The following is a 15,976-nucleotide window of genomic DNA, read 5'->3' on the forward strand; positions in this document are numbered from 1 at the left end:
AGTCATGTCGACTGTGTTAAATTTTGTTTGTCTGTTTATTTGTTTTTCATTACTTTCAGAAACAATAGTAGTTGAGCAAGAGCCTGTTGCTTAAAATATTGTTTGCCAACTTCATACTGTAATATACTTCTACTTCTACTTCTATTCTACTACTTGTCAAAGCCTGTTTAGCATCTAGACAAGGGTGATCTTCTGCCGACGGTGGACGGCTTGTGTGAATTTGTGCCGAAATATATACATGTTTATGGTGCAAGTAAAATGATAAAAATCATAAAAATCATAAAAATAATGATGATGCTGTGACAATTCGCAGCTGATGGCTTCCTTGAACTGCTTCAATGTGGGCAGCTCAATGATATTTGTAGGAATCATCCCAGTCTTTCATGGTGCGAGGAAAGAAGCTGATTTGTAAGAATCGGAGGATGTACCAAGTCTGGTGAAACGAAGGTGATGTTGACTCCTTGTAGCTCTGTCTTTCTGTGAGATGTAATCTGGAAGAGGGGTGGCTATCTGGTGGTGGAGGATCTTGTACATCATGGCTAGACGTGATTCCAGTCGTCGCTCTTGTAGAGTTGGGAGTCCGATGTTCAATCGCATAGCCGTGACGCTGTCTTCTCGGCTGTGATTCCCTATACCGGCCAATGATCCAGATTGTAGTGATGTAGTCAGTGGCGGATCCAGGGGGGGGGGGGGGAGGGGGGAATGGGAATTGTTAACCTTTTTTAACGTTAATTTTACCTTTTCTTGGAGATGGCCCCCCCCCCCCCCTCCCCCTGGCGCTCAAGGGGGGGGGTTGCAATTTTTCAAATCAGTTTCGAGTGCAAACCAAAAAATTAGTGCTCACTACCGTACCCCTACCACTAAGAGCAAGGGAAGATATAATATACACGGAAGAGGGGACAGGCTAGGGAAGCACCCAGTTTAGTGACGTCAGCTGAGCAGGAAAAAGAAGGAATTGATTGCAGATGGAAGGAAATATATTAGAAGCAGATTTCTTGGAACAACTGGAAAGAGTTTTTCATATCAACTTTCAATTGTGAAACATGTTATAGCTTCAACATAACATCCTTAAAGTGGTTCATTATCAGGACAAGTTTCGCATTGCCGAGATCCTCCAACATTTACTTAAACACTAACACTACATAAAATGGTTAACTTATTAGTTCATTCATTCGTTCATTCGTTTTTTTTTTCTCATGGGATGGAACACCCTCACAGCAATAAAAGATTTCCATAGGGGTCCAAATGCATTGGAATATTTGTATTAGATAAGTAAATAAAAATTGATATTACAAAATACACTACTGAATTAAAGTATAGGCCTAAATAAAAATAATCGAGGAATAGAAATACTATTTGTAATATTACCAACAAAAATGATAGTAATGCTATGCGTTCAGAACCTGGACACATAGAAGACAAAATGAAATATGAAAAAATATAGAAAGATCGAAACATATATATAGGTACAAAACGAAGAAGACGCGGGGCTAGGTCATACACTATGATTATGACATGATTTAAAATACATGATATCCAATCATGTACATTATAGGTACGATACAGAGGAAACAACATATACACAAAGACAATTAAATTAATATATGTGATGGAAATAGAACGAGAGTAGGAAGGGGAAGCGAAGGGGTCGTCAACCATATTCAGTTGGTCAGGATAGGCCAAAATGACGTGTATAGTGCGTCTAATTTATTTATTTATTGATGTGGATTTTACAATTGTCGGACAAGATTACTGAAATTACCTTTTCCAACAATTCTTGATTGTATATTTAATTAATCTTGCATAAGTTATGTTCGCAAGGACTTGCCAAGGTCAAGATGAGGTAGCGAGGGTTTGATGCGCATTTTCGTGTTACCCCAGGTCAAGGCCCGCTTTTGAATGGTGAATGGGGCTTCCCCTTTCACGCATAAACAGCGCCAGCTGGTATAAATTACCACTGAGCCATCATAACATTACAGGCACACGTCCACAGCAAATGTGAACAGTGGATCGGTCGACCGGACCCTGGCGAGCTTGTGCCCCGTATAACATACATGCACCAAGTACCGTTTCCCGTGAGCTGGCCATCTCTTTGCATGCTCTAGATATAGCGTACATTGCCTTGACTGCCACAGGCCAGGGGCGCGGGCCACGTTGATTAATATTTCTGGCCAGCTGATTGTGTACAGCGCTTTTATGCCAGTCTCATTTTGACCAGTATACGTTCGGTATTTTCAGTATTTTGATAACTAGAAAATGGAGGACGAAGAAGAGATAAACTTGGAAGACACTTTCGATATCACACATGAGCTTGAAAATCCCAATTCACCGTTTGCGAATGTCCAAGATCGTGAAGATGGAAACGATGTTGCACCCGATCTTCTCGCAGATGGGTTCAAATCGGAGACGGAAGATGATTCGCTTGGGATGGATTCTTCTGACATGTCTGATCAAATGAGAAATGAAGGAGGAAGCAGAACCTTCATGCAAAGCGTTGGAGTTGGTGTCGTTTTTATTCAGTGTTGTAAGTCGTTTGCAAATATTCATATTATCATAGATCTAACCTTACTCCCTGCTAGTGATCGTTAACTGTCTGCGACTGCATTCCATTATAGCAACCCCACCCCACCCCACCCCACCCCACCCCCACCCCACCCAATCCCCACCCCACCCAATCCCCACCCCACCCAATCATTCTGGCAAATTAAGTTATTAAAAATCCTCATGATAATAAACTGTTTAACTGTAGAATGGAGCCTTTGAGGTTCTTTCCAATTCCTTTCATTTTTTCCCATAGATGTTCATTCGTCTTTCATGACGTAGCAGACTAGAAGAAGTAGAAGTTTAGGTCTAGCTCTTTTCCAGTGTTTTGCCCTAATAATAAACAGGGTGTTAAACAGGTGTTAATGTGGAAGTCCGCCCTGATGAAATGATAGTTTGCTAAAAATATGAAGATGTTGAAATGGACCCTTCCAGTGCTTATATTTTTTCCCTAGCTGGCTTTCTGTTTTCATTTTTGTTTTCTTCATTTAATAGACTAGAATCAACTATTAAAACTCACATCTCATTTTTGACTGTTTGTTAACATTCATCATTTATCATAACACTGGTATTTGTTGTATAACATAGTCTATACATTATACTTTACTTTACTTTAATACACGATGTTGTAGGTCTAAGCCTGTTCATCGATCCAGGATTCTTCCAGGTAACTGCGATTTGTGGAGAGATAATTCAGAATAATTTGGTTTCGCGAAATTCTGAATATTTGTTACCGTATAATTGTTTATAAAACTACACAGACACTCAAAAATTGGTTGGATATGCATGTTCTGTAATATATCTACCAAAACTCAAGGCTTCATTTCATGTTGAAGAAGCGAATAAGAAAGTGAAATATTAGTTGAGTATTTAATAAAGATATGACCGAGTGAAAATGATACTTCATAAAAGATGCAACTTATTGGGTAAATAATGGGGTTCCAATCCACACTAACTATTTTTTCAGGAGGGGGTGGGGGGGGGATTTTGTTATCCAGAGCCCAAAAATGTACAGACCTCATTGTTTTTGTCTTACAAGTATTTAATTTAGTAAAACAAATCTGAATGCATTTCAATTTAGGGAGGACATGTTTGAAAGGTTGATTTCTGTAGTCAGATTCTTGTACATGTACAGTATATGATAGAACAGACATGCAAAACTCCATCAACCACCTTCACAGATGGGAAAATACATGGCAGATGAGGTACAATGCAGACAAATGTGGAGTGATGCATTTTGGAACTCACAACCCACACTACACATACATGATGGGCAATTTCCAGCTGAAAGAAAGTACAGAAGAAAAAGATCTAGGGGTTCTAGTACACAAGTCCCTGAAAGTTGCCTCTCAGTGTGCTGCAGCAGCAAATAAAGGAAACGGGACACTAGGAATGATAAAACGCAACTTTACATTCAGGAGTAAGGAAGTGATCTTAAAACTGTACAAATCACTCGTCAGACCCCACCTAGATTACGCCATTCAGGCCTGGTGTCCCTACCTGGAAAAAGACAAAAAGAAGCAAGAGCCACAAAACTCATTCCAAGTATTCAACATCTACCATATGAAGAGAGATTAGCAAAACTGAAACTAACTACTTTGGAGAAAAGAAGAGAGAGAGAGGAGACCTACTGCAAACCTACAGGATAATGACGCAAATCGACAAATCCAACCCGGAGAATTATTTTCAGTTTGCTAACTATGAAAAAACAAGAGGCCATTCCATGAAGCTAGCCAAAACAAGAAGCCGCCTTGACATCAGGAAAAATTTCTATAGCCAGAGAATTGTAAGCAAATGGAACAAGCTGCCACAAACTGCCATTGATGCTCCCACACTCCTAAGCTTCAAACAACAACTATCCAATCTGGGTTTTTAAATGGGTCCTATGGGACCCCTTAACCCTGCCACACCACACTATCTACGGGATCTTCATCACCACGATGGCGAGGTGTGGACTTCAAGGTATATATTCAAGGTATATATGGTGAGGTTTTGGAATCATCAAAACAACTTGAAATTGACTTGTTCTTCCCAGGCGAGTAGCCAGGGAGGGGGGGGGGGGGGGGGCAGTGGGGGCAGTCACCCCCCCCCCCCAAAAAAAAAAAAAAAAGAAAAACGCTGGCCAAAAAAAGAAAAAGTAAGAAGACGGAAGAAAAGGGGAAACGGAATCTAGAACGGTACAACGAATCATCTTCTTTCTCTAATAATTTAATGAAACGTCAAAGCTTCAACGCTTCACGCGGAAAGGGAGAAACTGAGTTCAAAAAAGGATTAAGGGTCGGGAAAGGTACAACAAATCGTCTACTTTGTCTAATAATACGTCAAAGCTTTTGCGCAGGAGGAGGGGGGAGGGGCGCTGAATTAATTCAGACAATGATTATGAGTCGAGAACGGTACTTCAAGTCGTCTTCTTTCTCTAATAAATTAATGAAACGTCAAAGCTTGCGGGAGGGGGACTGAATACAGATAATGATTAAGAGTCGAGAAAGGTACAACGAATTGTCTTCTTTGTTTTATAATACGTCAAAGCTTCTGCGCTATGCGCAGGAAAGGCGGACTGAATTTAGACAAGGATTATGAGTCAAGAAAGGTACAACGAATCATCTTTTTTCAAAGCTTCCTGCACCCACCCCCTAGGGAGCGCTCTTTAAATGATTCGCACGCTTTGCCCCCCCCCCCCCCCCCTAAAATGAAATCCTGGCTACGCGCTTGATTCTTCCTGAAAATTTCATGCATTTTATACAGATTTCACACGTAGTCTGGGACTACATTCATATGTGGCATGAAAGTTTATTCCTAACTTTTCAGATACATGTATTTCTTAATTTTCTTGTTATAATTTGAATATAAGGCATTTGAAGAGCAATATATGTCTTTTCTTAATCAGAAGATATTTCTACTTCAATTACTCTTCCAAACTTACATACATACAATACAGTACATGTAGATGGAAAAAAAGTGAGAAAACTCACAAATTATTTGTCATCCTTACAAAAACTCAACTTAAATCTTTGAGGAAGAGACCAGTTAACTTAACTGCCTTGCATTTTCCTTCCATGAAATATAACAATAATCACATGATACAGATACTCTCCATGCTTTGTTTTCCTGCCTTGGCTTTCTTTTAAAAAAACACTGCCTTCCATTGCTTCGAGTAGTGAGGTTTCCCAGGTACATCAAGAAATCCAACACCACACACTTTTCCAGTATTGAACAATCAAATTAGTATCGCGCTTGGGATGGGTAATTCAATCCCAGATGACAAATTTCTTTGGTGCTGGTGGCCATGGGTGTCGATACTTACGTAATACCTATTCATCAGGGGGGGATGAATGAATAGATCATCCCCCCCTGATGAATAGGTATCAGTTACGGATCGACACCCATGCTGGTGGCGCCTTTTTGTTTTTCGGTTGCTTGTCAAATCTAGGTCGCTTGCTGTCCGGGTATATCCAAACTCCAAAGGAATTATTAATCTGCCTGTAACGCCTTTAATTGCATTTAGGCATATTCTTAGGTGAAGACAGCTCGTGTCCAGGTGTTGTGGTTTTGAAAGTGCCAGACCAAAACTTTATTTTTTTTCGTCCCCTCATCTTGTATGGCTACATGTACATCTACATGTTTCAATTTTATGCCATATTGCTTTTTGCTTATTTTGAATGTTAAGATCTGAAATACTGTAAAGGAGTGTAGTTTAAAAACTATGGTATCTATAAATCAATAACATCTCTTATGGGGATGAACTGTGTTTTCTTTGGCATATTCTGGAAGAAGAGAATCCTTGTCCAAGTGTTGTGTCGTTTTGAAATTGCCAGGCTGAAACATTTTTATTTTGCCAGTGCCAGGCTGAAAAATAATTTGTTGTTTTATGCAAGTGATTGAATTCAATTTAATTCAGTTGACATTTATTTGGCAAAAGATAAAAACCACACATTAAAACATTTCAAATACTGGGATTGCTAAAATAAATCAAAAACTTTTAAACAAGCAACCCCAGACAAAAAAAAATACAATACAATACAATACAATACTATGAAATGTTATACAATACAATACTAATAATGTTACATACATACTAACAAAATATACGAATCAATTGCGTATTTCAACAAATCAATAAGTGGCAAGTATTCTTCTTTTCAGTTTAGGTTTAAATGCGTTGTGGTTCTTAACACCCTTTAAACGACTTAACATGGAGTTCTATTTATGAGGACCTTGATGTCTAATTGATTTATTTTGCATAAATTAGTTAGTGAATTTTGGTAGATGTGTTCATGTGCATTACTTAGTTTTATACCATACCAGTTTGACTTGACTTGTTTTAAATGTTAGATTGTATCTTGAATGCTGTTCATGGTAGTACACTGTACATGTATGTATGTACACATGTATGGACTGTCAATAACTAATTGATCATCTATCAAAAAATTTATGAACTTGGTTTGTTAATTGTCAATAAAATGGTCAAGGCCATTTGAAAGATGACTGTTTTGTGTGGCGATAGCTATGTGAGTTAATTTGTATGAGATCAGCAATCGTCCGTTGCCAAGGTAATAACCCTGAATATATGAGGCCACCCAAATAATAGTAATCATGTCAAACTGACTTTGGTTGAGGAAACAGGATCAGGGCATAGAATGCAGTCACTATCAAATTCTTGACTATGGTTAATTGTGATACAATGATGTTTGTGTAGATCTGCATTTAATACCTTTACTAAAATATAATTTTGTGGTTGAGACAATCCCCCTGTCCACACACAACATTTTCCGTGATTAGCTATACCGTTTTGCGATAGTTATACAGTTTCGCGATAGTAATACAATGAAATTGTGTGTGCGGACGCTCACTAACGATACATCGTATAACGAAACGTCGTATAATGAAACGCAAGTTTGGGCATCGCTTCGAACTAGAATTCAATAAAGAATCATGCCTTATCACGGAAGGTGTTATGTGTGGACGTAACTAGTGTAACTAGTGTAACTACATGTAACTGGGCGGGGCTTAACGTGACCTCGCGCGAAAGGAAACCTGACCTCTCATTTCCGCTTCCATTTCATGACAGCAGTAGCAAACTGTGCACCTACACTGTATACAACATTTAACTGTAGAGTTTCAGGATTACTTTCTTCTGTGTGTGGACATCCTGGAATTATTGGGTGCGGGTAAGCCTGAATCCGATGACCGGGGTAATAATATGATTGCAGGGCCCTCAGGGAGAACAGTATGAATACTGATGAGGCTACCCTGGGTAAACAAGACATATTATTATTATTATTATTATTATTATACAATGATTATTTATACGACGTTTCTTGTGTGTGGACACTCTGTAATTTATACGCTGATTCTTTACATGACATTTCGTTATAGAGTTTCGGGATAAATTGTTTTGTGTGTGGACACGCTGAATGTCTTACCGGTATTTTAAACGATTAAATACTAGTGCTTCTATTTTAGAGCTCATTGTTACCCCTTGCAGAGCAATACGTAGTCTGATCAAATCAAACCATATCAATTTTACATTATTATACAGGTAATCATGTATGTCTTTAAAAATTTTGTTTAAAAATGAAAGTGGTTGGGTTTTACAAACGCTTATGGTAAAAATTCTTTTCAATGGCAATGTAGTGAGAAAATGTTGCCTTTTCTGTGTTTTCTTTTCTAGTATAATGGATCTGTATATTTTTAGTATGTCTTACAATGTAGAGGCATATGGGGTAAAATATTGTTTGATTTAGCGGTATGTGGTGCATTAAATACAAGGTGGCGGTGTAATCATTATTTATGGTATCTGTCTCTTAGAGGCATATGGGTAAAATAAATGTACATGTACCTGCAAAAAAAATTATTTCACAGTGAGATAACAGATCTATACCATTTATAAACTGCCATGTGGTATTCACGGCACCACAAACGGTTAAAATTATATTATTGCTTCTGTATGCTGGCTCAATTCCCAGCATGTCCTTGCATTAAAATGGCTAAATTCAGAAGGAAATCCAAGTAATTTATTAAAAGAAGGCTTAAAAGGAATTCCTATTTTTGTCGTTTTCTTTGAGACATGTTTCATCTTAACAGGTTTCACAACACCCAAGGTTTTGCTCTATAATAGCCGGAGACTGGCCAAGTGATCGTGAATCCACCCTTATACAAATCATTTACAGTACCAAGGCTCGCAGAGACATGCTCTCAACAGATGATTTATTATTCATAAAAGATAATTGTTTATTTTGTGTTGATGAAAAATGAATGTGTCATCATCATCATCAAATTTTGAACAGAATAATCAAGTATCTATTAAATACGGGGGAACTATGTTGTTAGCTGATAAAGTCCATCTCAAAAATTGTACCCCATGAATTACGATTTTATTTGTTGGAGGACATATAGTTGTGTTTGTAAACACAAATCCTCAAATACATGTAGGGCATCTGCACTCTCTCAGTTATAGATCAACATGTACTGTGCACGCAGTATTTTAAGCCATTTGTCGATTTTACACTGCCATAAAAACTTAAATTTGTGTTTCTCTGAAATCACCATTAACAAATGTAAGTTGTATTGTATCCAATATCCATACTCCATAAGTGTCTATGCCTGCAGCCCGGTAGCATCGCGGTTGAATACATTTACTCTATGCACATGTATCCAGTGATGAATCAAACACTATTCCATGTCCCCGCATCTCATAAAGAGAAGAAGTTGGGCATTAAATTGAGGATGGAGGGTGAGAAAGCCCTAGGAATTATTGATTGTCACAAGACGCCTATATTGGAAATGAGCCGGGCCTTGCATGATTGCATCTCAAGAGCGTAAAAGTCAAATTCCATAGGGAAGATAGTGGACATATATTATGAACATTTAATTTTAGGGGATAAATACTGGTAGTACCATTTGAAGAGATGGTAGGAAATTTATTATCCTTTTTATTGCTGTAAGCTGTTTGTTCTTATGAGGCCGGAATTTTTATATTGTATCTAATTATTTTAGGCAAAGAAAAGCCTATATTATATTTCATAATGAAAATATAAAATGGGTTTCTGAACTACATGCATCATGTATGATATTCTATTTGTATGGACATGAACAATATAAGTTGGCACAAATTGCACAATGATAATAAAATAATTGTGATTTGGCCTCTTTTTTTCTTTGTGAACCTGGCACTACAAGGATTAATAATAATAATAATAGGCGGTTCTTGTATAGCGCTCATACATGTACCTGTCAGACTCTTGGCGCTCCACAATCATTACCCTGGCTTTAGCATGGTTGCCATTACAGCGCTGTAGTATTTCAAGGAATTGATTCCTGCCAGGTAAAAAAATGGCAAGTACCCATTTACATCACCAAACTACTGTATCACTGACCTGTTTCTCTCATTTGTCTACTTCTATTAAAACCAACTTGATATCAAGGTGGGCTTCCCCTTATACCTGAAAATGTGATAACCCTTTTCCTACTTTATTTGGCTTTGGGTGCCTTTATTGACCAAATTTTTGCCTAGAATCAGGTTTCTCAAACGTCTTTCAGGCAAATTTTGAAGGTGATAAATGCAAAGCCTTTTTTCAAACGTCTTTAGATATGGGCATATCTAAAGACGCAAAAAGGTGTGTTTTGAATACAGCCAGAATCACGTTTCTGAGAGATGATAAACGCAAAGCTGTTTTGAACCCCACATACAAATCGGACCTTCCCAGGTTAATTTCCGGTTCGGAGGCTAGCGCGCGCCATGTGTTGTGTACAAGCATGTGTGTGTAGTTGACCTCCGAGAAACTGTCTGCTTCCCGGGTCAAACGGCGCAAAACAGCTGCGCAGACACAAGGCCTTGAATCGTGAAGAAACGATAAACGCAACATCCCATAAATCACTTTCGTATAGTGGGGTTCGATAGTGGGGTTCGATATGTACATATCTAGTGGCAAGACACGATAAACGCAACCTTTTAGACATTTTTTTTCTCCCCAAATTTTAACCCCTGTCCCCTATAAAATTCTGAATCTGCTGTGATACGTGTATGTCACATGAACTGTAGAGCATTCCTGTACCTTTTTTGTGATTTTAGGTTACCAGGTTAATATGCCGTTGAGCTGTTGAGTTGAATGAACTTTCGTAGAGGGCAGGAAAGTCATAAGGAAATGAGTTCGTAACCTTCATGTTTAATGAATAATGCTTATTTTTAAAGGTATTACAAAGTTTTAGGAAATTTTGAAAATTGGGTGGATAGTGATTCTTTACAATTTTGATATATTTGGATGCCCCTGTGGATGTATTATAAGCACTAGAAAATTTAGCCCCTAAAACAACATAAAAATTTACAGGTGCTCCCGGTAAATTTTGATAAATTACAAATAGCGCCTACGGCCGTACATGTACAATGGTAGCTGCGACCATAAAATTCTCAAAATATGTAGTTATGATACATTTGTATATAATTTCCAAACGGGAATAGCTTTTTTAGTCAAGAAACATTGTTTTATTTTTTTAGCTTAATTAATATCTTGACCTTGAGAGGGAGCTATACAACATGAAAAGTTTATTATTTACAATTTCATAACTTTAGACTTGATTTCAACCGCGACAACGATCACTTAATATTGTAGGATCGCATATGCTTCCATTATGTTCATTTGAACCAAATTCATGACCCCATTCCCAAAACTTTGTATTACCTTTAAAGTTACCCATTAATGGCCATATTGTGATATTAATTTTGAACGTTAGGCTAATATATGCTTCCTCAGAGAAGTTTCAATTGTTTAGAAATTTTTGGCTTGCAGTCTTGCACCAAGTAGATAAAGATCATGTGCTCGATCTTGTAATTGAAACGAATCAGGAAAAATCTAGGAACCAACAACAATTGAAACTTCTCGGAGGAAACCTATCATTCAAAGATAATAATATCACAATATATAACGGGTAACATAACAAATAAACATTAACAGTGAACTTTCAAAGGTAAGTGGTTCGTTGTGACTGTACCATGGACCAGTGATGGCCTGGTGGTACAGTCTCTGCCCGGCTAGCATTAGATGGAAGGTTCAAATCCTGCTGTTCAAAAAAAAAATCTGACTTGTCATTACAAGTTGAGCATGCAATCTTTATCTACTGGGTGCAAGCCAAACATTTCTTTTCAACAAAATTGATATTGTTAGTGTTTGGAGTCAAATTTTAAATTTTTATTTTCTATATTGATAAAACCCCAATTGAATTAAATTGAAATTATTTTCTACTTCTACACTCTCACCCATTTGAACCAATCTTTAATGTCTCCTATTTGTTCTAAATTCTCCTCATCTCATTCTTCTTTCTTCAGATTTCGTGACAATTGCTTGCATCTTAGGAACAGGCATCCTCGGTAAGTTTGAGTTCTTCTTTGTTCCCCAACATCCCTTTTTTCTTCCAAACCAAAAGCTCTTTACACTATTGTTCTTACAAGATTGTTTTCTTGGTGTTGTTTTGTGTTTGTATATATTTTTTGTCTGTCTGTAGAAAATTAACATTACAAAGATACATGACACTAGTGTGTAGTAATGTCAGAGAATGATGTGCCTATATTGTTCTATCTAGATTAATGCATTTGTGTGAGGCATGCAGCCACCAGAACCACATTTGAAAGGTTAGAACAGCATTGAATTCCTTCAGTTTTTCTCATCTGTGTCGGTATTGACTATTGACTTTTACTTTGTTTGCCTTAATGAATTTAATAAAGTAACTGAAGTTATTTAGGTACATGTACATGTAGAAGTAGTATAACAGTGGGTTATGTATGAGCTCTATTTTACCACAGCATTTTCTTTTTTGTTATTTTCTCTTTATTTGTATATATATATATTTAAAAATATATACATGTACATGTATGTATTTGTTTACTTTGTTTATTTTATTTTGATTTTTTTTAATTTATTTATTTGTATAATTATTATTATTAGTATAAGTAGTAGTACTATTTTTTTTTCTTTATTTATTTTTTTTTTTTTTATTTATATATATATATTTTTTTTTTTTTTTTTTTTTTTTTTTTTATTATTATTATTATTTTTTTTATTTATTTTTTTTTTTTTTTGGGGGGGGGGGGGGGGTAGTTGCTTGTATCATTTCAGAAAAACAATCCATACTGATAGTACACTGTCACTTTCCATTAGATGTAGTCATTGCACCAACATTTTATTAAACACGACTGTCAGTAATTTGCCGGAGTGGTGTCACAAGATGATCAGCTGGAAAGGACAAAAAAAAATGCACATTTACTTTTACTGATATCATGATACTACACATGAAATGTACATGTAGGTACATAGTATTTCATCCCTGTGTATTTGCATGCTTTGTCTATCTTGAAATGAATTTGATATTAGGTTATTAGGTTAAAATAATTTATCAAAGTGATGGTCTCCAATTTGTGCATCTATGCACCATTTTTCTTTGCTCAATTGACCCATCCAGTTAATATTCTAAAGGGTTTTAGCTCTAATTTTTATTTTGAAGCCTGAATCCATTGCTAAGGAAAGATACCGGTACCTTCAAGCCCTCTTCGTCAATGCCCTAGATCTGTGTGTTTAGTATGCATAGAAGCATGCATAATTTACAGCCCTGTGGGTTGTCTTTCCTGTCAAATTGGATCACCATCTAAACAGTGCTGATTTATGGCACAGGTGTACATCTCAGAAGTGATATGGTGTTCAGTAGAATTTCATTGATATCTTGGGTCTTCAATTCATTAATTTATGAACGACCTGTTATGTCAAGTGGATCTGCTGCTGATTATGAAAATCATATTGTATTACTTTTTACTATTAAATGAGATTCTCTTTTTGTATTGTACTATCATCAGTGATTAAACAGGATCTGTTTTTAGGTTTGTATCTAAAAGTGAGAATTCTGTGGCCAATTACATTAATGTATTTCATATTATAAAAAACTCTTCCTTTTTTCAGTCTTCTAAAATATTTTGAGGGCTTTACATGAAGCATCCCCCCCCCCCCTTGCATTAAGAGGTTTATCCCATTGAACCCTAAATCCAAACCCTTCTCCGCATAAGAAGAAAACACTTAGAATGCAAGGTTGTAGTGTAGGTAGCATGCATGTTGTAGAAGCTATGCATAATCTAAAGCCCATGGGTCTCATCCGTATCTAATCAAGTTTAACCATCTTAAGTGTCCTTTCTTACTGAGCATGTTCAGACTCAGTACAGGCAATTTATACAAAACTTGTACCATGAAGAAACCTTGTACCATCATATAGTTGAAAGTGTGTACGCACTAAATACATGTAGGCCTACATTGTACATGTATAACAACATCGTTTATTAGAAACGTTTTGAAGCTATAGATATATCCGATGACATGACAGCTCTCTAATCGTCGGTGCATGCTCACAATAAGCCAAGAACCGCTTTAAAGAGAAGGTTGAGTTCTGGGAAGAGGTAAAAAATAATTTGTGAGCGTTATCATTGTTATTATGCAAGGTTGGAAGAACATCAGATTAAACATGTTCCCTGAAAGCATGGCTCTTCAAATGCCTTTATATTCTAAATATGACAAATATGACATGAAACATCGTAAAAATCGGGGGGGAGGTTTTTTTTGCCATGTGCTCGTGTAGTCCCATATATACATCATTCTGTGTACAGTGCTTGTAACTTTGCCAAGATTTGGCCAAATTTCTTATCATTTTGATGAGTCCAGAACCTTGCAATACACACAAATACTTATATACTTGATGATCAACCTTTTCTGATAGATTTCACACCGTTTCTCTCACAATGCAATCACATGACCAGAACTCAACTTTATCGTTAATTTTTGTAGGGTATGATGTTTAGATGAGAATAGAATTCTGATATTCTTTGTTAAATTTTGTACGAAAATTATGTTCAAACGTGTGATTTGCTGCACAACAAATAAAGCATACACATAATGAGTGGTAATAGTAGTAATAAAAAAGGAATTGTGCTTGAACAAAGATATTGGGGTGGTAAAAATTGTTTGTTTTTTGTAGTTGATGTTCAGACTCTCCAGGGAGTGGAGATTGTGCACACAGTGTGTGCGGGCAAGCACTGAATCCAATGACTGGAGTAATAGTATATTTGTAAAGCGCTTAGAGACATTTGTATTAAGCGCTATGTGAAAATTAAATATTATTATTATTATTATTAACTTACATCGTATTTAGCTAAACAATTTAAATTTGAATAAGATACCATTTATACAAGAAATATTAGTGTTGAGAATGAGGGGTCTCTCTAGATACTCTTACTTGTTTTCATCCACCAGATTGTCATCCTATGGGATTGTTTATACAAAGACAGTGTCTGGAGGTGGATTACATCAACTAATATTGATATAGCAGAGTTTCTGGTTTACTAATGGAAAATTGAAATTGCTTGTTTTTCACAGGATTGATATGCAGCATGGAGGGTTTAATTTTTTTGGCAGGTTTTTTGCTCTGTTTTTTGTTGTTTTGATAGTCAGTGTAAAGGATTTTTGAAGCTGTACCTACTTGCCAAATTTTTTTTTCATCATCCACTTGAAAACTTATTTCACTTTAGAAATGTTCATTTGTGTCAATGAAGGTATTTGATTTCTTTGATGCTAGCACATATCTTTCTTTGCATTGAGATAAAAAAATTAAAAAAAACCATCAAAAAGAGTATTATCATCTCTCTCACTCTGCATGTCTCTCTCTGTGTCTCTTTCTGTCTCTTTCTCGATACAACAATGGATATTTGCTGTTTTGTTTAAAAATCATAAGAAGATGATTTCAACTGATAACAAAATAATATTAATGTATCAGAACCATGGGTGTCGATACTTACGTAATACCTATTCATCAGGGGGGATGAATGAATAGATCATCCCCCCCTGATGAATAGGTATCAGTTACGGATCGACACCCATGATCAGAACTTAGTGCAATTGCTGGTTCTTTATCATTTTTTAGTATGAATACCAAGTACCTGTAAATGTACAAATTAAGGACATTTCTACCTGCATATCTTACAAGTTGATCTATTCTATATTTTGAATGAAATGATGATAAACTGATATTAATAAGTTCTCTTTCTTGTTGTTCTTGTAGGATTACCGGTGACTCTGTCTCATTCTGGCTTCCTCCCGTTTCTCGTCTCATTTCTCATTGGCTTTGTTGTTCAGGTATGAATGCATCTCAGTTCACAAACAAATATCTTTCATCTAGATGAAAGTACATACTCAATGTTAATGTAGACCTTACATTTAGTGCTATCAAGTATATGTACAAAGAGATCTACTGTCAAGAGCACGTTTTTTTAATACTTTTATACAAAGTTATCCATTTTGGGGACTTTGGTGAAAGCATGCTGCAGATGATGGAATATTGTTTTTAAAAAAGAAAGAAAAAAAGGTTTTGTTAAATTGCTTTTTTTTTGGGTAATTTTCATAGAGATATT

At 36.3% G+C, this 15,976-nt stretch overlaps 1 protein-coding gene across 1 annotated transcript in view; it reads left to right on the forward strand.

The window, feature by feature from the left end:
- The first annotated feature begins 1,962 nt into the window (after positions 1-1,962).
- The window catches only part of LOC762641, a 31,552-nt gene continuing 17,538 nt past the window's right edge, over positions 1,963-15,976 (forward strand). The window contains exons 1-3 of the mRNA XM_030981596.1: positions 1,963-2,524; positions 11,864-11,905; positions 15,628-15,701. Coding sequence (XP_030837456.1) covers positions 2,257-2,524; positions 11,864-11,905; positions 15,628-15,701 — 384 coding nt within the window. The 5' untranslated portion in view covers positions 1,963-2,256. The remainder of the gene's footprint in view (positions 2,525-11,863; positions 11,906-15,627; positions 15,702-15,976) is intronic.

Source organism: Strongylocentrotus purpuratus, unplaced genomic scaffold (genome assembly GCF_000002235.5).
Source record: "Strongylocentrotus purpuratus isolate Spur 01 unplaced genomic scaffold, Spur_5.0 spur5_scaffold_12, whole genome shotgun sequence".
Taxonomy (NCBI): Eukaryota; Metazoa; Echinodermata; class Echinoidea; order Camarodonta; family Strongylocentrotidae; genus Strongylocentrotus; species Strongylocentrotus purpuratus.